The sequence below is a fragment of the Nomascus leucogenys genome, chromosome 17 (assembly GCF_006542625.1).
Source record: "Nomascus leucogenys isolate Asia chromosome 17, Asia_NLE_v1, whole genome shotgun sequence".
NCBI classification, from domain to species: Eukaryota; Metazoa; Chordata; class Mammalia; order Primates; family Hylobatidae; genus Nomascus; species Nomascus leucogenys.
This window is the reverse complement of record NC_044397.1, coordinates 48,488,366-48,513,743: the sequence shown is the minus strand read 5'-3', so window position 1 is coordinate 48,513,743 and position 25,378 is coordinate 48,488,366. Positions and strand designations below refer to the sequence as shown.

The following is a 25,378-nucleotide window of genomic DNA, read 5'->3' as shown; positions in this document are numbered from 1 at the left end:
TGGCCTAAGCCTGGCTACACAAGTCAAAATATCTCCCACTGGCTGTGTCCAGGTAAGAGAGTCATCATTGTGCCTGTGAGCTGGGCCCAGGTATATGCCACAATTTCACCTGCCGGCAAGAACAAAACAGGAGAGTCACATCACCTGGGTGCTAGACCCAGTGATATGTCACAATGCCAACTGTGGGCAGGGCACAGGTAGGAAAGTCACATCATCTGAGTTCTTGGCTCAGCAGTATGTCACAATTCTTTCTGTAAGTAGGGCCCAGAGAGCAAGAAGAGTCACATTACCTAGCTGCTGAGCCTGGCAATATCACAGTGCTCCCTGTTAGCAGGGCCCAGGAAAGAGCACAGAGTCATATCATACAGCTGATTGGCCCAGAAATTTGTCACAATCTTCACTGGTGGCAGGGCACAGGAAGAAAAGGAGAGTCACGTTACCTGGGTGATGGACCCAGCCAAATGTCACGAACTTGCCTGTAAGGAGGGTTCAGGCAGGACAGGAGAGTCACATTACCTAGGTTATGGGCCCAGAGAGATTTCACAATTTCTACTGAGACCAGGGTCCTGGAATGAGAGAAAAGTTATACCACTTCTGTGAGGTGTCCAGAGGTATGTCACAATGACCCCTTTGGGCTTGCCCACACAGGAAATGGGAGTCATATCACCTAGGTAATAAACCCAGAGTCACGTCACAATTTTTCCTGAAGGCAGGGCCAACGCAGGAGAGTCACATCGCCTAGGTTCTTGGCCCAGCAATATGTCACAATCCTTTCTAAATGCACAAGCAGCAAAGAAGAGTCATATAACTTAGGTACTGGGCACAGAAATATGCCACAATCCTCAATGGAGGCCAAGATGAGGCAAGACAGTAGAGTCACATCACACAGGTGATAAGTCCAAAGATATGTCACAATGCACCCTGTGGTAAGGCCCAGGCTGGAGAGTTACATCACCTAGGTACTTGACCCAGGTATATGTCACATTCCCAACTGTTGGCTGGGCCCAAGCAAATTAGTAAAATAAATTAGGTGCTGTGTGAAAGTATATGCCACAATCACACCTGCGGGAAGGACCAGGAATAAATTTCACAATTCTACATATTTCCCAGCTTTAGGTCTGAGAGTCTACACTTTTCTGGTGAGTTGCATGCAAATACACGAGACACAGTCTTAACACTGGACAGGATCCATGCATGACAGCTCCATCTCCACCTGCAAACAGTGTCCGCATAAGGTAGGCACAGCCTCACCAGGGTGCTGAATCTTGGTCTCGGAGTCACTATTTTATCTGTTGACCAGTACGTGAGTCAAACTTTCAACTTTTCATTGCCTCTGGGTGTGAGATTCAGAATCTCAACAGTGAGCTGTGTCTATATGAGGTAGTGACCATCCTTATTTTTGGCTGGGTATCCACATGGAATTCACAGTTTCCTCTATGTTTTTGGCTCTGTTATGACACTCTTTGTACCATCTGAGGTCTTCACACGGCATGCTTGAGAGTGGAATTCTGCTCTGAGAACTTTATGTTTTTATGGATCCAAGATCTTACCTGTTACCCTAAGCCCAGGCAGAAGTCAACATAATTTATCTTGTCTGGGTCCAGATATAAGAGTCATCACCATGTTTGTGAGCTGGGTCCAGAAATGAGTCACAATATTACTTGTGGTCAGATCCATGTATGACAGTCACAATTTGAACTGTGAACTGTGTCCACAAGGCAAAGTCAGGATGTCACTAATGGGATCTCTCCCTGTGTATGGGTGGCAATTCTTACTGTCAGCTGGCTGTGCATATGAGAATTACTCAACTTTGTATTGGGTTGTGTTGACACTCTCTGTACCACCATAGGGCATTATACCGTACGCATGAGTGTTGTGATTTTTTTGTGACCTTTGTACAATTAGAAACCCAGAACCATCCCCATTTTCCTAACCCTAACAATGAGACAGCATCTCTTCTATTAGCTTGGTCCAAGTATAAGAGACAACACTGCCTGTGAGTTCGTCAAGAAATGACTTCCCCTTCGACCTGTGGCCAAATCCACATATGACAGTCATGATTCCAACTGTGGTCTGCATCCATATGTGAGATTTATAACCTCACCAGTGGGCTGTGTCTAAGTTTAAGAGTGATCATCCCATTGTTGGCTGGATGTGCCTATGAGAGTCACAATCTCACCTGCTCGTTGGACTGCGTTGTGACACAGCTCATAAAACTCATGGAATTTATAAAATATTTGGGTCATAATTTCTTGTGACCTTTTATAAGAAAACCCAGACCCTTACCTGTGTCCCTAAATCTAGCCAGGAGAGTAAAAAATCTGTTGTATTGGCTGGGTCTTTGTATGAGAGTCGTCATCATGTCTGCTAACTGGGCCTGGGTATATGTAACAATTTCACTTCAGAGTGTGGATCAGGTAAAACAGTCATATCATCTGAATTCGGGGCCAAGGGATATGTCAACATTCTCCTTGTGTGCAGTGCCGTGGCAGGAAAGCCACGTCACCTGAGTGCTGGGCTTAGTGATATGTTACAACACATGCTGTGAACATAAGAGGATAGTCACATCACTTAAATGTTGGGCCCAGAAATGTCACAATTCCCACTGTAGGCATGGCCCAGGCAGGAGGGTAACATCATTTGGGTGCAGGATCCAGTGATATGTTACAATTCTTACTGGAAGCAGGACCCAGGCAGAAGGGAAGAGTAACATCACCTAGGTGATGGGTCTAAAAATAAATATATTATGATTTCCCCTGTGGGCCACGTTCAGGCAGAAAAAGATGGTAACATAACCCAGGTAATAGACCCAGAGATATGTCCAAATTTCCCCTAAGAAAAGGGCCAAGAACAGGAGAGTAATATCACCAAGGTGTGGCCCAAATATATGTCACTGTCTCATGTGTTTTATCCAGGCAAAATAATCAAATATCATGAGCTGGGCAAAGGTATATGTCACAATCACACCTGCAGGAATGTCCAGAGATTAGATTCACAATGTCACATTGGTCCCAACACCAGGTATGGGAGTAAACACTTGTGAGTTGGGTACAAGTTTGCAAGTCAGAATCTCAGTGGTGACCTGGATTCCTGCATGAGAGCCCCAAGACCCCTGCAGACTTTTTCCTGGTAGAATAGTAACAGCCTCACATGTGTGCTGAATATATGAAAGTCATCATCTTTTTCTGTGGAACAGATTCACATATAAGAGTCACAGTTCCAACTTTTGACTGTCTCTGAGCATAAGATTCAGAAGCTCAGCAGTGACTGGGTTGTGTCCATATGGCAAAGTGACAATCCTGACTGTTGGCTGTGCCTATGAGAGTCACAATCCCATCTGTGTGCTGAGTCCTGTTAAGACACTCTCTGTGCCACTCAGGAACTTTATAAAATATGCATATGAGTGTTGTAATCTCTGACCTTTCTACAAGTAGAAGACCCAGTAAATTGCCTATTTCCATAAGACTATTTGGAAGAGTCAAAATATTTTCTATTGTCTTGGTCCAGGTAAGAGAGTCATAATTACGCCTGTGAGTTGGGCTTATGTATATGTCACAATCTCACATATGGGCAGGGACCAGGCAGAAGTTCACATCACCTGAGTGCTAGGCAAGGAATATGCCAATATTTCCCATGTCAGCAGGGCCCAGGAGGAGAGTTACATCAACTGGGATCTTGACTCAGTAATATGAACAATTTCTTCTGTAGGCCGAGCCCAGGCAGGAAAAGAGAGTCATATCATGTAGGTGCTGGGCAAAGCAATATATCTCGATGTCTCAATGTCTCCTTTAATCTTGGCTTAGGCCAGGGAGCAGAGTCATGTCACCTAGTTTATGGGCTCATTAATATGTCACAATCTTCGGTGGGGCTCAGCCCAGCTGGGAGTGTAGAGTCACAGTTCCTAGGTGATGAACCAAGAGATCTGTCACAATGCTTTCTATAAGTTGGGCCTAGAAAGAAGGGGAGAGTCACATCACCAGGTGATTGACCTAGAGATATGTAAAAATTTCTCCTGAAAGCAGAGCCCAGGCAGGAGTATCACATCACCTATGTAGCCCAAGTATGTGTCACAATTTCAACTATTGGCTGGGCCCAGGCAAAAAAAGTAAAAGCAGTCAGGTGCTGGGCAAAGGTAGATGTCACAATCACACTTGTAGAAAGATCCAGAAATAAAATTTCTAATCTTGCAAATGTCCCAGCTGGAGGTATGGGAGTCAACGCCTCTTGTGAGTTGAGTCTATGCATGCAATTCACAATCTCAACAGTGGACAGGATCCATACGTAAGAGCCTCAACTCCACCTGCACACAGTGTCTTAGTAGGGCAGAGACACCCTAAGAGGGGTGCTGAAGTTTTGTCCAAGAGCTGAGTTCAGGAGAATTGCTTGAACCTGGGAGGTGGAGGTTGCAGTGAGCAGAGATGGTGAGACTGCACTTCATCCTGGGCTACAGAGTGAATCTCACAGGTTTGAGACTGAGAACCTCAAAAATGGGCTGTATGCATGTGCTGAGGGTGAAAATCTTAATTGTTGGCTAGGTGTACCTATGGGAGTCACAATTTCACATGTGCACTGGCCTATTCCAACATCTTTGTACCACCCAAGGTCTTTATAAAATATGCATGAGCATCCTAATAGTCTGTGACCTCTCTACATGTAGAATACTCAGGAGCATACCTGTTGTAATAAGCCTAACTACAATTAAAATCTCTCTTATTGGCTGGGTCCACGTATGACAGCTATCATCAGGCCTGTGAGCTGGGCCTAGGTATATGTCACAATCCCATCAGTGGGCAGGAACCAGGTAGGTGAGTCACGTTACCTTGGTTCTGTACCAGGGATACGTCACAATACCCCTTAAGGGCAGGGCCCAAGAAATAGAGTCATAGGCCGGGCGTGCTTGTTCACCCCTGTAATCCTGGCACTTTGGGATGCTGAGGCGGGCAGATTGCCTGAGGTCAGGAGTTCGAGACCAGCTGGCCAATATGGTAAAAACCCCTTGTCGCCTAAAAATACAAAAATTAGCTGGGAGCGGTGGTGTGCGCCTGTAATCCCAGGTACTTGGGAGGCTGAGGCAGGAGAATCACTTGAATCTGGGAGGAGGTGGTGGTGAGCCAAGATCGCCCCACTGTCCCACTCCAGCTTGGCTGACAAAGTCAGACTCTGTCTCAAAACAAATAAACAAAAAAAGAGAGAAAGAAATAGAGTCATAGACCAGCTTGGGCAACACTGGGAGACCTTGTCATTAAGAAAAATTTAAAAATTAAGTTGGGCATGGAGGCGTGCTCTTGTAGTCCTAGCTATTGGGAGGCTGAGGTGGGAGGATCGCTTGAGTCTGGGAGGTTGAGGCTGCAGTGAGCTGAGATGGCACCACTGCTCTCCAGCCTGGATGACAGAGTGAGACTCTGTCTCAAGAAAAACAAAACAAAAAACAAAAAACCTTTTTCCTCCCAGTTAGGATCTGGTTTCCATCCTCCTAGTCACCCTTTCAGGTCTTTGCTTCCGTGTAACCTGCTTGGGGTGGTGCTCCTCCCCCAACCTCAGTGTTCCTGTGGTACTGGGTACTTCCATTCATTCCATCCATAACAGGGGAAGGTGGAATAAGGAAACCACCTTCACCTTCATTCCCAATTGCAAGACAAATGCTTGGGAGTAGGGTGGTCTTGATTTAAGGATTTAATCTGGTAGATCCTTACAGGCAGTGACAGCAAAGCCTTAGCCAAATCATCAGAAGTGCAAAAGGTCTACTCTGGAGATGGGGAAAATGGAATCCCTGTACATAAGAAAAAGGAGACACAGGGCTGGCTTGTGAGAAACAGGAACGAGGTAAGCCACTGAGAGATGGGACATTGGAAAAGACAGAAGAAAGAGTCAAGAAGGATGAAGGAGCTCTGAGAAGTGAGATGCTCAGTGCTACTGGGAAGAGGATAGAGGGGTGGCTCAAACCCTCATTAGAATCATCTGCTGCTCCCACCAACACCACAGCGACTGGGTGTTTGTTCCAAGAATAGAACAGGGCTGAGTTCCAGATCCGGGCTGTCATGGGACCTAACAGGGACCCTTCGTGGGGATAGCAAGAAGGTTCACTGACTGACCAAATTCAGAGGAAGGAGGAATCTGACCTTCAAAATCACTATGACCATCAGAATGACTTAGGAGATCAAAGAAATACTGGAGTGGGTGTGAGACCTTTAACAAATCTGTGCACTCAAGCAGTGCAGAGACAAACCTCCCAGTGGGTAATCAGAATTCAGACCCCACCTCTAGAGAGCTTTCTCTGGCCAGCAGCAGAGGAGGAAGTCAGAGATTCAAAGTAGGCTGGAGATGCGATGCACTTTTGCTGACTTTGAAGATGGAGGGGGCAAATTGAGTAAAATGTGGGGGGACATCTACTTACAGAGAGTGGGTCCTAGCTAGCAGTGAGCAAGGGAACAAGGATCCCAGTCCTACAACCACGAGGAATTGGAAACTGGCAACAACCAGAATGGGTTTAGAAATGGGTTCTTCCCAGCACCTCTAGATGAGAGCCCAGACTGTTTGATACTCTGATTTTAGCGTTTTGAAAACCAAAGCAGAGAGCCCAACGGAGTCTTCTGGACCCTGAACCATAAGTTCTACAGAACTATGAGCTAGTAAATGGGTGTGTTCTTAGCCACTACATTTGTGGGGACTTGTTATGGAGCAATAGAAGACTAATATACCTCTCATGTCCTGCCCGGTGGTGACCTCAGCAGCACTTTCTAAGTCTAGGGGATTCATGTAATACACTTTTTTTTTTTTCGAGACAGAGTCTTGCTCTGTCACCCAGGCTGGAGTGCTATGGCACAATCTCAGCTCACTGAAACCTCTACCTCCAGGGTTCAAGCGATTCTTGTGCCTCAGCCTCTTGAGTAGCTGGGACTACAGGCATGTGCCACCAGGCCTGGCTAATTTTTGTATTTTTTTCTAGAGACAGGGTTTTGCCATGTTGGCCAGGCTGGTCTTGAACTCCTGACCTCAGGTGATTCACCTGCTTCAGCCTCCCAAAGTGCTGGGATTACAGGTGTAAGCCACTGAGCCCAGCCATATCAACTTTTTAAATTATAATTTAATAAAATGAGAAATCAATAGCCAAAGAAAAATTTAAAAAGTCACAAATATGTGGATAGTAAACAACATGTTCCTGAACAACCCATGGGTCAAAGAGAAAAACCAAAGGGAAATCAGAAAGTATATTGACAAAAAAAGAAAATAGAAACAACATATGTTAACTTCTGAGATACAAAAACAAAAAAAGACAAACCCACAAAACAGTTCTAAAACAGAAATTTGTAGTACTATATTGCTATATTAAGAAAAAGGAAAAGATGTCAAATAAAAAACATAACTTTAATCCACAAAATACTCAAAAAAAGAACAACTAAATAATCCCAGCATTAGCATAACAAAAAAAAAATAGGCCAGGCTAGGAGGCTCACGCCTGTAATCCCAGCACTTTGAAAGGCCGAGGTGTGTGGATCACCTAAGGTCAGGAGATCAAGACCAGGCTGCCCAAAATGGTGAAACCCCGTCTCTACTGAAACTACAAAAATTAGCCGGGCCTGGTGGCACGAGCCTGTAATTCCAGCTACTCGGGAGGCTGAGGCAGAAGCATCGCTGGAACCTGAGAGGCGGAGGTTGCCACGAGGCGAGATCACGCCACTGCACTCCAGCCTGGGCGACAAGAGTGAAACTCCATGAAGAAAGAAAGAAAGAAAGAGAAGAAAGAAAGAAGAAAAGAAAGAAAGAAAGAAAGAAAGAAAGAAAGAAGAAGAAAGAAAGAAAGAGAGAGAAAGAAGGAGACAGAGAGAGAGAGGAAGGAAAGAAGAAAAAGGAATAAAAATTAGAGCAGAGATGTTCTCGCTCATAGGTGGGAATTGAACAATGAGAGCACATGGACACAGGAAGGGGAACATCACACTCCGGGGACTGATGTGGGGTGGGGGGAGGGGGAGGGACAGCATTAGGAGATATACCTAATGCTAAATGACGAGTTAATGGGTGCAGCACACCAACATGGCACATGGATACATATGCAACAAACCTGCACATTGTGCACATGTACCCTAAAACTTAAAGTATAATAATAATAATAATAATAAAAATAAATGAAATACAAAGATAAGGTACAAAAAAAAATTAGAGCAGAGATAGATTTCATAGATACTTAAAAGACACAAAAAAGATAAGAAGCAGAGAAAGAATTTACATATAAAAGGTATTTAAATAAAAAAAAATTTCTTTTTTAAAAAAGAAGAGGCCGGGCGCAGTGCCTCACACCTGTAATCCCAACACTGTGGGAGGCCAAGGTGGGTGGATCATGAGGTCAGGAGTTCGAGACCAGCCTGACCAACATGGTGAAACCCTGTCTCTCCTAAAAATACAAAAATTAGCCAGGTGTGGTGGCTTACACCTGTAATCCCAACTACTCGGGAGGCTGAGGCAGGAGAATTGCTTGAACTCAGTAGGCAGAAGTTGCAGTGAGCTGAGATTGATCCGTTGTACTCCAGCCTGGGCAACAGGATGAGACTCTGTCAAAAAAAAAGGAGTAAATTCTTTTTTTAATTTTTAAGTTGAATGATTGTCTTATTTTTATTTTGTATTTATGCTTACAATAAGCAGGCCCAAAAAATTTATCCTGAACTCATCATCATTTGAGTTCCAGTAGGGTTTGTATTTAGGCACCAGAGGTGTGGTTTTGAGTTTGTGAAAGAGCTTTTGTGGAAAAAAAAAAAAAAGGCAGAATAAGAGAACCTGATATAAAAAGTCTATGGGGGCAGGGCACAGTGCCTCAGTCCTGTAATCCCAGCATTTTGTGGAGGCTGAGGTGGGTGGATCACCTAAGGTCAGGAGTTTGAGACCAGCCTGGCCAAAATGGCGAAACCCTGTCTCTTAAAAATACAAAAATTAGCCAGGTGTAGTGGCACACACTTGTAATTCCAGCTGCTTGGGAGACTGAAGCAGAATCATCATTCAAACCCAGGAGGCAGAGGTTGCCGTGAGCCAAGATCCTGTCACTGCACTCCAGCCTGGGCGACAAGAGTGAAACTAGGGAAGGAAGGGAAGGAAAGGGGAGGGGAGGGGAGGGGAAGAAAAAGAATGAAAGAGAAAGAAAGAAAAAAGGAGAGAAGGAAAAAAGAAAAAGAAAGAAGAAGAAAGAAAAAGAGAGAAAGAAAGAAAAGGAGAGAAAGAAGAAAGAAAGAGAAAGAAAGAAAGAAAGAAAGAAGAAAGAAAGAAAAGAAAAGAAAAGAAAGAAAGAGAAAGAAAGAAAGAAACCTATGGGTAGGGAACAGTACACAGTTGGTGAAAAGACTGGTTGGGGCTACAGAGACTGGTCCAGGCAAGATAGCTCTGACTTATAAATGTGTGCATGCAGGCAGATGGGAGGGATGGATGACCCAGAATCCTAGGCTAGTGGAGAAAATGGGTCACTGGTGCAGATTCAAGATCTGGGCATAAAAAGAAGCCATGAATCCTCTGGGCACTTAAGTAGCCTATAGGTGGAAAACTCTAGAAGCAGAAGTAATCTCAGCACAATTTCTGAAGGTGAAGGCTTGTCATGGGAGGAGTGTAGCTACATAACTGCCCAGTGTGCATGGGTGTGAGTGTGCAGGAATCACTTTCTAGCAGCAAGGTAGGGAGAGGAGTCTGCCCTCAGAACTGCTTTCCTTTGAGTTCTCAGTTCCCCCTGAACCCGGATGAGACATGGAATCACAGGACAATTCACAGTGCAACAGCTTGTATGCTGAAGAATAGAGTCTCCATTCCCCGAAAGACTCACAGTCTCCCTCCAGCCAAGGCTGCAGTGATGTCTTTCTTTTTAGACGAAATACACGGCATTTGCTGACACCAGCCCTCTTCAAAACCAACTGGGTGTTCAACAACTCAATTCTGACAGAATCAAGAGTCACCATGGACCCGACCACATCAGGACTCAGTTCCTCAATACAGTCCCCAATGCACACACCAGTGACAGGCACCATGGGCCCATCTATGCCTATAAACTGCTATCTATAAATTATGGGCTTTTTTAAACTTCTCCCTGAAGTTTAATAATTTGATAAAACTACTCATAAATTTGATAGAACTTTACCAAGTTATTATAAATAATATAATTCAGAAAATACCAATTGGAAAAAAAATGTATAGGGCACAGAAAAGTGGGAGAGAAAGACGGGGTGGATGGTGAGTCCTGGTAAATAGCTACAATTAAGAAAACTCTCTAATGCTTTGTGTTCTGTAAGAACCACTTACTGCAAAGAAAGGTCCCTACCATTATGACTGATGGTCAGGATCATTACCATTATTCTTCACACACAATTAAATAATTTTGTCTTCAGGGTTCACAAGAAAATACCTGTCGAGCAAACTTTGCTTAAGTTTTTATCTTTCCCCCAGACCCCTGGACTCTGCTCCACCTCCAGTCTGAGCAAACATACAACCCCTCTTCATGTCCCTCCCAAGAACAGGCTGACTTCAGGGTGCAACATTCCCTATTGCATTGATTTTTCCACCCTCCATTCTGCCCTCCTCTCCCACCTTCTTTCTAATCTTTCTTGCTCCTCCCTGTGAATGACAGCCCTTTTCAGCCTAACTTTGAGACGTATGTAGATATTATGTTTGGTGCTTCCCCCATTGCAACACTATTAATTTTATTTGAAACAGAGTCTCACTCACTCCAGGCTGGAGTACAGGGGTGCGATCTCTGCTCATTGCACCCTGTGCCTCCACGGTTCAAGCGATTCTCCTGCCTTCGCCTACTGAGTAGCTGGGATTACAGGCGCCCACCACCACATCTAGCTAATTTTTGTATTCTTAGTAGAGACAGGGTTTCACCATGTTGACCAGACTGGTCCTGAACACCTGACCTCAAGTGATCCACCTGCCTTGACCTCCCAAAGTGCTGGGATTATAGGCATGAGCCACTGTGCCCAGCCACAACACTACTTTAGAATAAAGTTATTTCATACCTACATATAAATTTATTTTATTTGACAGTATCTAAAAACATCCCCAAAACAATAACAATTACATCCTGACAGAGGACCTCAAAACCCTCCTCCCATCTCGACTCTCACTGCACCTGCCCATAGATCCCCACAGTTGAGATGGTGACATATACTTTGACCCAGCTTACAGGCATTACACATAGGCCCAGCCAAAGAGAGAGATTTTGACTCTCATAGATAGGCCTAGGGCAATGGGTAAGGTCCTGGGTCTTCTACTTGTATGAAGATCACAAAGGATTATGACACCCATGCATATCCAATAAATCCATGGGTGGTACAGACAGTCTCATAACAGGGCCCAGAACACAGGTGAGATTGAGAGTCTTGTATGAACACACAGCCAAAAGTAGAAATTGTCACATGCCATGTGTACACAGCTCATGATTGAGGTTCTGAATCTCAAACCCAGGGGCAGTTAAGAGTTGTAATTGTGACTCTCATATATGGATCCAGTCCACAGGTGAAGTGGGGACACTCCAACCAGGATTCAGCACACCATTGAGGTTGTGACACCCCTACTGGGACACAGCTTGGAGGGATTGGGGCTCTCATGAGAGGAAGCAATCCACTATTGAGATTGTGACTCATGTACTTGGGCCTAAGTCTCAGGAGTTGTTGACTCTTACACCTGCAGTGGGAAAATGTGTTGAATTGGGAGTCTCATTCCTGGGTCTTCCTGCACGTGTCATTGTGACATGCACTTCTACTTAGAACCTTCGTAATTTGATAGTCCTTCTGGTCTCAACACACAGATATCCTGTGACTTATACCTGGGCCAAGCACCTAGGTGATGTGACTAATTTGTCTGGCCACTTCCTTCAAAGGAATTGTAATATATCTCTTTACTGAGCACCTAGGTGATGTAAATCTTCTTTCCTGCCTGGACCCTGCCCACAGATAAGGTTATGACATATCACCAAGCCTAGCACTTAATGATGTGACTGTCCTATCTTGTTTGTGCCCTGCCCTGAAGAAGCATTGTGACATTACTGGCCTAAGTAAAAAGGTAATTCAGGTCTTCTGCCTGGGACATGTGCACAGGGGGGATTGTGAAATATTTCTTGGCTTGTCAACATGGTGATGTGATTCTCCTCTCTTGCCTGGAACTGTTTTACAGTTGTCATCACAACATATTGCTGGGCCCAGTACTGGGTGAAGTTACCCTTCCCCTAGGGCCCAGCCCACAAGTGGCATTGTGGCATCTCTCTAGGCCCATCGCCTACGTGATGTGACTCTATTCTTCTAACTGGACACTTTCCACAAAAGAAATTGTGACATATAGCTGGACCCAGCTCCCTGGTGATGTAACTGTCCTGTATTGGCCCTATGCAAAGGGTGCATTGTGATATATTGCTTGGCCAAGTAGCTAGGTGATATGACTCTCCTGAATGGGCCCTGCTCTCAGAGAGGATTTTCACCCATCACTTGGCCAATCATAAAGGTGATGTGTCTTTCCTCTGTTGCCTGGACTCTTCCCAAAGTAAGAATTATGGCATATCACTTACACAGCACCCAGGTGATATGACTCTTATGTCTGGTTCCTGCCCACAGGTGAAATTGTGACACATACATGGTGGTCACAGCTCAAAGGTGAGATGATGACTCTCATACTTGGATCCAGCTAAGAGAACAGATTTTAACTCTGATATCTAGGCTTAGGGCAACAGGCAAGGTCCTGGGTCTCCTACTTAAATAAAGGACATAGTGTGTTATGATACTGAGGCATATTGTATGAAGACTGCATGTGATACAGTGTCATAACAGGACCCAGAACAAAAGTGACATTGTGACTCTCATATGCACATCCAGCTGATAGAATTGTCACCCTCACACACAGTCAGTGGTCATTGGTGAGGTCCTAAATCTTACATGTAAATGCAATCCAGACTTGCAATTGTGACTGTCATATGTCGATGCAGCCACAGGTGAGACAGTGACTCATTTTTGAACCCAGCTCACAGGAACAGTAATGGAACTAATACCTGGACCCAGTCAATAGCAGAAATTCACAATCTGGGACATTTTCCAGCTAAAGGTATAAGAGTCAACACCTCTTGTGGATTGAGTTCAACTATGTAAGTCAATCACAACAGTGGACTAAATCAATGCATGAGAGCCCAAATCTCACCAACAGACTGCGTTTTGATAGGGGAAGCACAGCCCCCAGGTGTTCTAAATCCTGGACTTGGTGTTATCATCTCATCTGTCGATTGGATTGATGTATGAGATTCACAATTCCAACTCTACTGGCTCTTGGTGTGTGATTCAGAACCTTAACAGTGGGTTCTGTTAATGTGGAAGGGTGATAAATCCTTACTTTTGTCTGAGTTTACATACAACAGTCACAATTTTCCCTGTGTGCTGGGCTCTACTGTGGCACTCTGTAGCACTTGAGGGCTTCATACAATGTGCATGCAAGTCATAATAGTCTGTGACCGTCCTACAAGTTGAAGACCCAGAACCTTAGTTTTTGCCCTAAGACTAACTACAAGAGTCAAAATATCTTCAGGTATGAGTCATCATTCTACCTGTAAGCTGTGCCCATGTGTATTTCCCAATCCCAACTATGGAGACAGACCAGGCACAATGGTTGCATCACCTGGGTGCTGGCCAGAGAGATGTCAAAATTGCCACTTTGAGCAGGGTCAAAATCTCCCCTTAGTGCAGGGGCAATTCAGGAGGGTCATATCACCTAGGTGGTGGGCCCAGAGATATGTCACAATACCCCCTATGGGCAGGGCCAAGGCAGTACAGTTACATCGCCTAGAAGCTGGGGCCAGTGATATGTCACAATGCCTCTTGCGGGCAGGGCTCAAGCAGGAAAGAAGAGTCACATCACCTAGGTGATGGGTCTAGAGATATTTCACAATGCCTTCTGTAATAAGAACCCAGGATAAAGAGTTATATCATCTGGGTTAAAGATCCAGTGATAGGTCACAATCCCAACTAAGGACAGAACCCAGGCCAAAAAAGAGGCTCACTTCACTTTGATGATTGGCCCAGAGATATATTGTAATTTTTCCTGAGGACAGGGCTCATGCAGAAGAGGAACATAAATTTTGTGCCTGGCCCAGGTATATGTTACAATCTCAACTGTACACTGGGCCCAGACAATAGAGTAAAATTAATCAGATGCTGGGAAAAGGTACATGTCACAATCACACCTGCAGAAAGGTTTAAGGATAAGATTTAAAACCCCACAAATGTGCTGGCTTCACTTATGACAGTCAACATATCTTGGGATATGTGTTTAAGTACTTGAGTCACAACCTCAACAGTGCACTGGCTCTGTGCATAAGAGCCCGAACCCCACTTATAAACAGTGTCCCAGTAGGGGAGTCACAGCCTCACAGGGTTGCTGAATCTTGGTGTGAGAGTCACCATTCTACCTGTGGACTGCATTCACTTCTGAAAGTCACAATTCCAACTTTTGACTGCCTCTGAGTGTGAGATTCAGGACATTTTACGAAGGCTGTGTTCATGTGAGAGGGTGACAATTCTTATTGTTAGCCAGGTATGCATATGAGAGTCAGAATCTCACCTGTTTGCCGGTCCCTGTTATGACACTGTACCACCTGCGGGTTTTATATGGCACATGTGAGACTCACAATCTGCTTCGAGACCTTTGTGCTTGCCCAGGCTTTTGTTACAATCCCAAATGTAGGATCACGCCCATTGCCCTAAGCCCAGGCATGACAGTCAACATCTCTCCAATTTTTAGGTCCAGGTAAGGGAGTCATTTTTGTTCCTATAATCTGGTTACAGAAATTGGTCAATATCCTTCCTGTGGCTCAATCCACATGTGACAGGCATGATCCAACTGTTGACTGTATCTGTCAGTGAGATTCAGGAAATATTTTGCTCTCTCCCTATGTAAAGGTGACAATTTTAACAGTCAGCTGAATGTGCATACAATACTCACAACCTCAGTGTTGTGCTGGGTCCTATTATAACACTCTCTGTCCCATCTGAGGGCTTTAGACAATATGCATGTGTGTTGTAATCACCTGTGATTTTTTTTTTTTAAGTAGAAAAGCCAGAATTTTATTTTTTGGCCTAAACCCGGCTATGAGAGTCAACACTTCTCCTATTAGCAGGGTCCGGGTATAAGAGTCATCGCTGGGTCTGTAAGCTGGGTCCAGCTATGAGTCACCACCTGACCTTTGGCCAGATCCACATTGCATGGTCAGTATTCTAGCTGTGTACTGTGTTGTCATATGAGAGTTAGGACCTCACCAGTAAGTTTTGTCAGTGTGTGAGGGAGACAATTTTGTCAGCTGGGTGTGCCCATAAGAGTCACAGTTTTACCTCTGTGCTGGACCCTGATATGACACTCTTTATATCACCCAAAGACTTTACAGAATATGCATGAGTGTGATATATTGTGTGATCTTTGCACATGTAGAAGGCCCAGATCATTACCTGTTTGTCTAAGCCTAGCTAGAAGGATTAAAATCTCTTCTATTGGCTGGGTTCACATATGCGAGTCTTCATTATACCTGTCAGCTGGGCCTAATGTGTGACCATCCCCTCTGTGGGCAAAGACTAGGAGGGAGAGTCGCATCAACTAGGTGCTGGGCCAGCAACATGTCAATATTTTTACTATGGGCAGGGTCTTGGCAATAAAAGTCACATCTCCTGGGTGCTAGGAAAAGCAATATGTCACAATCCACCCTGTAAACATGTTCCAGGTAGAAGACAGTCACATCATCTAGGTGATGGGCCCAGTGATATGTAACCATTGCTCCTGTAAACAGATTCAAGGCAAAAAAGAGTCACATAACAAAGGTGATGGGCCTAAAGATATCTCACAGTAACCGCTGTGGACTGGCCCAGGCAGAAAGGAAGAGTCACATCGCCTAGGTGATTGGCTCAGAAATATGTCACAATACCCCGGGAGGGCAAAGCCCAGGCAGGAAAGTCACATTATCTAGCCACTCAATCTAAGTATATTTCACAATCTAAACTGAAGGTGGGGCCTAGGCAAAAGAGAAAAATCAGTCAGATACTGAGTGAAGGTATATGTCACAATCATGTCTGTGAAAAAGTCCAGAGATAAAATTTACAATCTCTCACATGCCCAACTTCAGGATCAGAGTCAATACCTCCTGTGAGTTGCACACAAAATGCATATTGTGGCACCTCCTCTGTTTTTTCCAAGGAGTTCCAGGCTGTTAGAGCTTGAATATCTGCAATTAATTACATTGACCTTTGGGCCAGACATGGTGGCTCAAGCCTGTAATCCCAGCACTTTGGGAGTCTGAGGGGGGCAGATCATGAGGTCAGGAGTTGGAGGACAGCCTGACCAATATGGTGAAACTTGGTCTCTACTAAAAATGCGAAAATTAGCCAGGTGTGGTGGGCACCTGCAATGTCAGCTACTTGGGAGGCTGAGGCAGGAGAATTGCTTGATCCCGGTAGGTGGAGGTTGCAGTGAGCCAAGATTGTGCCACTGCACTCCAGCCTGAGTGACAGAGCGAGACTCCATCTCACAAAATAATAATAATAGTAATAATAATTAAGCTGACTTTTAACCGTGATGCTCTTTTTTAAAAAAATTATTTAATTCTCTAATTACTTGACTTTAGCCATGCCAAACTGCCAATATTTCTGACTTTTGAACTTTACTAACATAACCTCCCAGGTGAAATCAATAAGTTGTATTTTTGTTTGTTTGTTTCTTTTGTGGCAGATTCTCTCTCTGTTGCCCAGCTGGAGTGCAGTGGCCAAATGCGGCTCACTATAACCTCAGCCTCCTGAAACCAATAAGCTTTAACTACGGTTATGAACCTAAACACAAGTGTACAAGGTATTTTCAAAAAGATGGCAAGCACTTTTTACAAAATCTAGAATCTTCAAAGGTAGCTCAGAGAAAGGAAAATTCAGGATGGTTCATGGAGGGAAAGCAAATCCGCAAGTATTCACGCAGATATCAAATCACAAACGACTCATTTCCTAAGCCAGAAATTGAACCTGAACTCAGGCTGCCACTGTGAGACAGCAAAGCCCAGCTACTGAGCTACAGCACTGAGCAGTCTTCATTGGAGTCTCCCAGAAGAAGCCTCCAGCAGCCAGTTTTGAGCTTGCAAAGGTTGTTTACTGCTCAAGATCATTTTTAGGGTTAACTATAACATAAATTTCAAAATTTCTGTATGCTGGATGGTAGAAACAAAGAGAAAATACTGCCACATGGCTACAAGGTCAAGCTCCCAAGAACATAAAACAAGAGGGAAACTTCATCCATTTTGTTGTTGTTTATTTCCGGGACTTCTTTTTTGTTTCTTTTTTTTTTTTTTTTAGCTTTTTGAGACAGAGTCTTGCTTTGTCTCCCAGACTGGAGAGCAGTGGTGCAATCTCGGCTCACTGCAACCTCTGCTTCCCAAGTTCAAGCAGTTCTCCCTGCCCCAGCCTCCTGAGTAACTGGGACTACAGGCACCCGCCACCACCCTGGCTAATTTTTGTATTTTTAGTAGAGACAAGGTTTTGCTATGTTGGCCAGGCTGGTCTTGAACCCCCACCTCAGGTGATCCACCTGCTTTGGCCTCCCAAGGTTCTAGGATTACAAGCATGAGTCACCATGCCCGGCCTGTTTCAGGGACTTCTGACTAGAAGTTTCGACACGTGATCTTTGGGGAAGATGGTGGCCCAGAGTAACAGAAAAGATAGTAAAGAGAGAGAGAGAGAGAGAGAGAGAAAGCATTGCTTATGGTAGGGCAGGAAAGTCGAGGAGCTCAGGAAAACTAGAGAAAGACCCACCCATTGAATCAAAAGTTTAGGTGGCCGCTTGTTGGTTGTGAAAGAATCTCTTTTGGCAGTCCCATCTGCTCTCAAGATTCCCACTTTAGGGAGGAAAAAGCTCCCCTTGTTCCATGATCCTATACTTGTCTAATTCTGTCAGCCACAGCCATCAGCAAAAAATGCAAGGCAGATTAATCCAAAGACAAGGCCCCATATGGTGGCTCATGCCTGTAATCCCAGTACTTTGGGAGGCCGAGGTGGTAGATCAGCTGAGGTCAGGAGTTTGAGGCCAGCCTGGCCAACATGGTGAAACCTTGTCTCTACTAAAAGTACAAAAATTATCTGGGTGTGGTGGTGGGTGCCTGTAATCCCAGCTACTCAGGAGGCTGAGGCAGGAGAATCGCTTGAACCTGGGAGGCAGTGGTTGCAGTGAGCCAAGATCTCGCGATTGCACTCCAGCCTGGGCAACAAGAGACTCTGTCTCCAAACAAACAAACAAACACAAAGACAATCGTGGTTAACATTCCATAATGCCAAATCTAATCTTAGCTGAGAGGGACTTTACTGAGAGGGGTCTCTCACCCCCTAAATCTTAGGAAAGACTCTAACTTTTCGAAGTTGCACCTCAAACACAAGTTTCGTCAAGTGTTCTTGCCTTTTATTAAAAGGGACCTTTTATCTTATCTGTCTTAGGAGACACTCTAACTCCCCTAAATTGGGCTATTAACCCAATCCCATTCTTTACCCAGGTATGCCACCACTTACAAAAAGCCAATTGGCGATTCAGTCTATTTCCTTTGGGTTGGGGGTTTCATTAGTATCATCCTTTTGTGATTCACTGAAAAGAACATTCCAGAAATGGTCCCAATCCAGAACTGAAGAGTGGGTTCTTGGATCTTGTACAAGAAAGGATGCAGAGCTGGGGGTGGTGGCTCATGGCTGTAACCCCAGCACTTTGGAGGCAAAGGTGGGCGGATCACTTGAGGTCAGGAGTTTGAGACCAGTCTGGCCAACACGGTGAAACCCCATCTCTACTAAAAATACAAAAATTAGCCGGGTATGGTGGCGTGCGCCTGTAATCCCAGCTCCTCCAGAGGCTGAGGCAGGAGAATCTCTTGAACCCAGGAGGCAGAGGTTGCAGTGAGCCGAGATGGTGCCACTGCACTCCAGCCTGGGTGACTGAGCAGGACTCTGTCAAAAGAAAGAAAGAAAAGAAAGAAAAAGGAAGAGGAAGGAAGGAAGGAAGGAAGGAAGGAAGGAAGGGAGGGATTTTTGGCGAGTCTGCAGTGCAAAGAGAAAGCAAATTTATTAGGAAAGTAAAGGAATAAAAGAATAGCTACTCCTTAGACATAGCAGCAGTGTGGGCTGCTCAACTAAAAATACTTACAGTTATTTCTTGATTATATGCTAAACAAGGAGTGGATTATTCATGAGTTTTGCAAGAAAGGGATGGCAATTCCCAGAACTGAGTGTTTCTCTTCTTTTTAGACCATATAAGGTCACTTTCTGATGTTGCCATGGCATTCGTTAACTGTCATGGCGCTGGTGGGAATGCCTTTCGCATGCTAATGCCTTATAATTAGCGTGTAACCATCCATGAGGACAATCAGAGGTCACCTTCATTCCCATCTTGGTTTTGGTGGATTTTTGTGGCTTCTCTACTGCAAACTGTTTTATCAGGAAGGTCTTTGTGAACTGTATCTTGTGCCAATCTCCTATTTATCCTGTGACTTAGAATGCCTGACCTCATGGAAATGTAGTCCTGTAGGTCTCAGCCCCATTTCACCCAGCACCTATTCCAGATGCAGTTGCTCTGGTTCAAACGCCTCTGACATGGCCACAGAGTGCTGGAATGTAGCTGGTCTGAACTGCAATATGATAGAAAGGTAAAATACAAGGTTACATTAAAATATTTAGCTTTAAAAATGTATATGCTTTATTAACCCTTACATACTAATCACATATTAAAATAATATTTTGGATCTATTGGACTGATTAAATTGTTACAATCAATTTCACTTGTTATTCCACCTGTTTCTTTCTTTTTTATTTTGAGACAGAGTTGCTCTGTCACCAGGCTATAGTGCGGTGGCACGATCTCGGCTCACTGCAACCTCTGCCTCCTGGGTTCAGGCGATTCTCCTGCCTCAGCCTCCCAAATAGCTGGGATTACAAGTGTCTGTCACCATGCTTGGTTAATTTTTGTATTTTTAGTAGAGACAAGGTTTTGCCATGTTAGCCAGGCTGATCTCAAACTCCTGACTTCAGGTGATCTGCCACCTCAGCCTCTGAAAGTGCAGGGATTACAACCGAGAGCCACTGTGCCCGGCCCTACCTTTTTTTTTTTTTTTTTTTTTTTTACTTTTTAGTATTTGGCTACTAGAAAATTCAAAATTTACATGTGGCTCATATTTTACTGCAGAGGATTGCCTCCTTTTTGGAATCTCAGGCTGCCTGCATGTATTAGTCCGTTTTCACACTGCTATATAAACAAATACCTCACACTGCGTAATTTTTTTAAGTGGTTTAATTGAATCATAATTCTATATGCCTGAGGAATCCTCAGGAAACCTACAATCATGACCATGACAGAAGGTGAAGGGAAAGCAAGGCACACCTTGCTTGGTGGAAAAAGAGAGAGAACCGGGGATGGGGAACATGCCACGTTTTAAAATATCTTGAGAGCTCCCTTACTATCACAAGAACAGCATGAGGATAATCTCCCCTAATAATCCAATCACCTCCCACCTGGTCTGTGCCCTAACATGTGGCGAATACAATTTTTTTTTTTTGAGACCGAGTCTGGCTCTTTCGCCCAGGCTGCAGTGCAATGGCACGATCTGGGCTCACTGTAAACTCCACCTCCCGGGTTCAAGCGATTTTTCTGCCTCAGCCTCCTGAGTAGCTGGGCCTACAGAGGCCCGCCACCACTCTGGCTAAGTTTTGTATTTTTAGTACAGACAGGGTTTCACCGTATTGGCCAGGCTGGTCTCCAACTCCTGATCTCGTTATCCACCCGCCTCGCCCTCCCAAAGTGCTGGGATTACAGGCCTGAGCCACCACGCCTGGCCATGAATTACAATTTGAGATGAGATTTGGGTGGAGCCACGGAGCCAAACCATATCACTGCAAAGGATCCGCAGCAAGGAAGGTCATAAAATCTGAAATTTTAAAATAATTGTCATTATATTTTTTCCGTTTATGAATAACTGTATTATATATCATTTATAAATGCATATGACGTTATACACAAGGTTAAATGCAAATATCCTCCGGTGTTGGCCTGGCTCAGATCAGGGAAGAAGCCTTGCCTGTAAAGGCTGCAGCCTAGCCTGTTATTTTTGCTTTATTTCGCCCAGTGTCTGATCACATTTTTCGTCACTCAGGGCGTGAAGGGTGGGTCCTGAAACCTTATCCAATCAGGGGCCGTATATTAGAAACTGTCCAATCAGGCGTGCAGCAGGAGAGAACAGGACGCTTCCGTAATTTTCCGGGTCCTTTGTGTTTCTCTGAGTCCAGAGCTCCAGTTCTTCTCTTCACTGCTCTGCGTCTTCTGCTGCTAGAGGCCAAGCCACTGTGGCCTTGTGTTCTGCAAGTATCCGCAGATTTATGGCTAAAAGACCGGGATCCCCTGGAAGCCGAGAAATGGTGAGTGCTGGGTCTGTCACCATGAGAAAGGGGTGGGGGCTGGTTGGAACCGGCTGAAAGTGGCTGTAGCAGGACCCAAACTTCCTCGCAGTCCGCTCCGGAGTCTGAGGACCCAAATCCTCCTTGGCCCAGGTGGGCTGTTAGTCCCCTCGAGCCATAAGATGGTGCCTGGGCCAGCGGCTGGGACCCTGGGAGTTCTGTCTTTTTCCTCTGCAGTGGCTTTGCCCTGGGCTGGAGCCCTCTCTGGGCAGCTCTGCACTCCCAGTGCCTCATCTCACCCAGATTGTGCAGGGATGGGAAAGTCATCAGGGGAGAATCCTGACTCAGGGTGTGGGCTTCATAAGTGGAAAGAGCTGTGGTCCCTGGGGTCCCTAGTTCCTCATTTTTCCTTTTAGAAATGTATAGGAGTCACTGTAAAAATATTAGACAATTTGATCAAAATGTGATTCAAGAATCATAGAGCGCCCAGCTACGATTTGTGGGTTGTGGTCCATGGGAGAGACTTGAAGAAGTCTGTTATAAGTTGCATGATGAAGCAAACCAAATTCAGTAACTGCTTTGGTAAAGTTATGTAGTTTCCTTATTTGTAAGATCCAGGTGAAAATTTCTTGGCTATGTCATCACAGATTAATTAGCAGTCTGTGGTTGACTAGGCCTGAATTTTTTTCTTCAATATAGTAATTTCCAAGAAATGCAATTTTTTTTTTTGAGAGGGAGTCTTGCTCTGTTGTCCTTACTGGAGTGCAATGGCACTATCTTGGCTCACTGCAACCTCTGCCTCCTGGGTTCAAGCAGTTCTCACACCTCAGCCTCCCGAGTAGCTGGGATTATGGGTGCCCATCACCGTGCCTGGCTAATTTTTGTATTTTTAGTAGAGATGGGGTTTCACCATGTTGGCCAGGGTGGTCTCGAACTCCTGACCTGAAATGATCTGCCCTTCTCGGCCTACCAAAGTGCTGGGATTACAGACATGAGCCACCACCCGTGGCCATAAGAGATACATTTGAGTTAAATTTTTTTTTTTAGTGAGAGCCGAGAAAAATCAATCCACCTTAGTCTAATTGCCTGCTGTTTAAATATTTTTACACTCTACAGGAAACTGGCTTTCCCTTGCTTTTTTTTTTTTTTTTTTTTTTTTGAGACAGAGTCTTGCTCTGTTGCTCAGGCTGCAGTGCAGTGGTGTGATCTCAGCTCACTGCAACCTCCACCTCCTGGGTTGAAGTGATTTTCCTGCCTCAGCCTCTTGAGTAGCTGAGATTAAAGGCACCCACCACCACGTCCGGCTAATTTTTGTATTTTTAGTAAAGATAGAGTTTTGCCATGTTGGCCAGGCTGGTCTCAAACTCCTGGCCTCAAGTGATCTGGCCGCCTTTGCCTCTTAAAGTCCTCTGATTACAGGAATAAGCTATTGCAGGCAGCCTGCATTGTTCAATTGTGTCTTTTTTTTTTTTTTTTGAGACGGAGCCCCATTCCATCACCCAGGCTGGAGTGCAGTGGCTCGATCTCACCTCATTACAACCTCCACCTCCCCGGTTCAAGTGATTCTCCTGCCTCAGCCTCCCGAGTAACTGGGATTACAGGCCTGCACCACCACACCCAGCTAATTTTTGTATTTTTAGTAGAGATGGGGTTTCACCATGTTGGCCAGGCTGGTCTCGAACGCCTGACCTCAGATGATCTGCCTGCTTGGCCTCCCAAGTGCTGGGATTACAGGCATGAGCCACCATGCCGGGCCTCAACCGTGTCTTAAACAAGGTCTTAAGTCAGTTTCCCTATTCTCACAGACTAACTGGCTTGCAGTAAAATATCAAATTTCCAGTTCCATCTGACATTCCCAAATGCCAACTTTTCTTTCTAATTCACATTATTACCTATTTGTCCTTTCTTGTATGTTTCAGACACAGTACTTACACTAATTATTTTTTTAAAACTCATTGGATGACACTTAAAAAGTGCCATTCAATGCTTTGTAAAAAAAAAGCTTCCCATTTATAAATATTTCACATAAGAAGAAAGCAGAGGTCGGAAGCAGTGGCTCACGCCTGTAATCCTAACACTTTGGAAGACCAAGGTGCAGATCACTTGAGGTCAGGAGTTAGAAACCAGCCTGGCCAACATGATGAAACCCCATCTCTACTAAAAATACAAAAAAATTAGCCAGGTGTGGTGGTGGGCGCCTCTAATCCCAGCTACTCAAGAGGCTGAGACAAGAAAATCACTTGAATCCAGGAAATGGAGGTTCCAGTGAGCCAAGATCATGCCACTGCACTCCAGCCTTGACAACAGAGTGAGACCATGTCTCAAAAAAAAAAAAAAAAAAAAAAGAAAAGAAGAGAAAAGGCAGAGAGTAATCCTCTGACACTGCATTGTAAAAAATCTATGTGCCTCTTCCTTTGTCTTGTCCAAGCTCAGACATCTTATCATAATGTGTGGGTTGAGTTTTTTTGGGGGAAACCCTACAGAGTAATGTTTCTTCAGCCACACTTTAGGTTTTTCCTGGTTCTGGGTCTTAGTACTGCTTTGAGATAAACCAAGATACCCACCGTGGCCCTGTCTGCCAGAGTGTCTAGTGAATATCAACCCACCTTGGCCGTGTCTGCTGGAGTGTCTAGTGAATATCATCTCCTGAGTTATTTTCTTTTAGAGAACAGCACATGATATGAAGTGTAGCCTTGCAAGAGAAGAGAGCAAATGAATGCCTTGGGGCTGTGAGCAATCTCCTAGTATACTTTTCCTATAAAAAGCTAAACCCTTGTGACATTAGAATTGTCTTTACACAGCTCAGCTTCCATTTCATGGAGACACATTGCTAGTCAGCCAATCATATGCTGGTATTGAGGGAAAAACACAGAAGTAATTTCTGCTCTCTGGATTCTGTCAGATTTGTGAAGGGAAATAAAAACTATTTCTAAAGACAAGAAAAACTGACCCCAATAAGATGGTGCAAGAATCTCAAAGTGATTGCACCTGGGGAACTCACCAAGGCACGGTGCAATGTCTCCTGGAATGGTTGTCATTGAGCATTTCAGTGAGCAGGATGTGTGTGGGAGACTCTCTCAAGTGATTAGATAGTTTGACTTGACACATGAGTCAGACGTGTCTGTGTTCCAATCAGCACTGCCACTCCCTGGGTTGGTCACCTTGAAAAGATATTTTCACTTCTTTAAACTTATGTTAGTTAACTGTAAATTGCATTTTGTCAGTAGAGCTCAATAAGTAAGAAAATATTTACAAAGGTCATAAAAGGATGAGTTTCAGAAAAAAAAATTTAGTCATGTATTCTGTTTGTTAGGAATTTGCATTTACACTTTTTCAGAGTGAGCATAGAAGTTTTCTCAGGTGTGTTATTTTTTGGCTGTGTGATTTCACGCAGTATTCTAAGGCTTAGCTTTGCGAATATTACCAAGGGAAATAATATGAAAAATGTCTCTTCCATATGGCTGTCGGAAATGAATACATTTGCACAAGAAAATGTGGTAGATAACTGGGGAATGACATAGATTCATCAAAACATCAGCGTCTCTTTTTGCAAAATTATTATGTGACAGTAAATACTTCTGTTCTACATCCTGTTATCTTATTTTTATTTTTATTTTTGAGACGGAGTCTCACTCTATTGCCCAGGCTGGAGTGCAGTGGCATGATCTTGGCTCACTGCAACCTCCGAATCCTGGGCTCAAGTGATTCTCTTGCCTCAGCCTCCCAGGTAGCTGGGATTACAGGCACCTGCCACCATGCCTGGCTAATTTTTGTATTTTTAGTAGGGACAGGGTTTTGCCATGTTGGCCAGGCTGATCTCGAACTCCTGACCTCAGGTGATCCGGCCACCTGGGCCTCTCCAAATGCTGGGATCACAGGCAAGAGCCACTGCTCCTGGCCCTGTTATCTTGATTTCTGAATTTTATGCTAAACTTTATGAGATGGGACTGTGCACCTTCTAGGAATTTGGTCATAGTACTAATTACAGA

At 44.5% G+C, this 25,378-nt stretch overlaps 1 protein-coding gene across 1 annotated transcript in view; it reads left to right on the top strand.

Moving 5' to 3' along the window:
• The first annotated feature begins 958 nt into the window (after positions 1-958).
• LOC100602041 (zinc finger protein 679) overlaps positions 959-25,378 on the top strand; it is a 37,577-nt gene continuing 13,157 nt past the window's right edge. The window contains exons 1-2 of the mRNA XM_003279258.2: positions 959-1,139; positions 21,282-21,410. Of these exons, the coding sequence (XP_003279306.1) occupies positions 21,372-21,410 (39 nt within the window). The 5' untranslated portion in view covers positions 959-1,139; positions 21,282-21,371. The remainder of the gene's footprint in view (positions 1,140-21,281; positions 21,411-25,378) is intronic.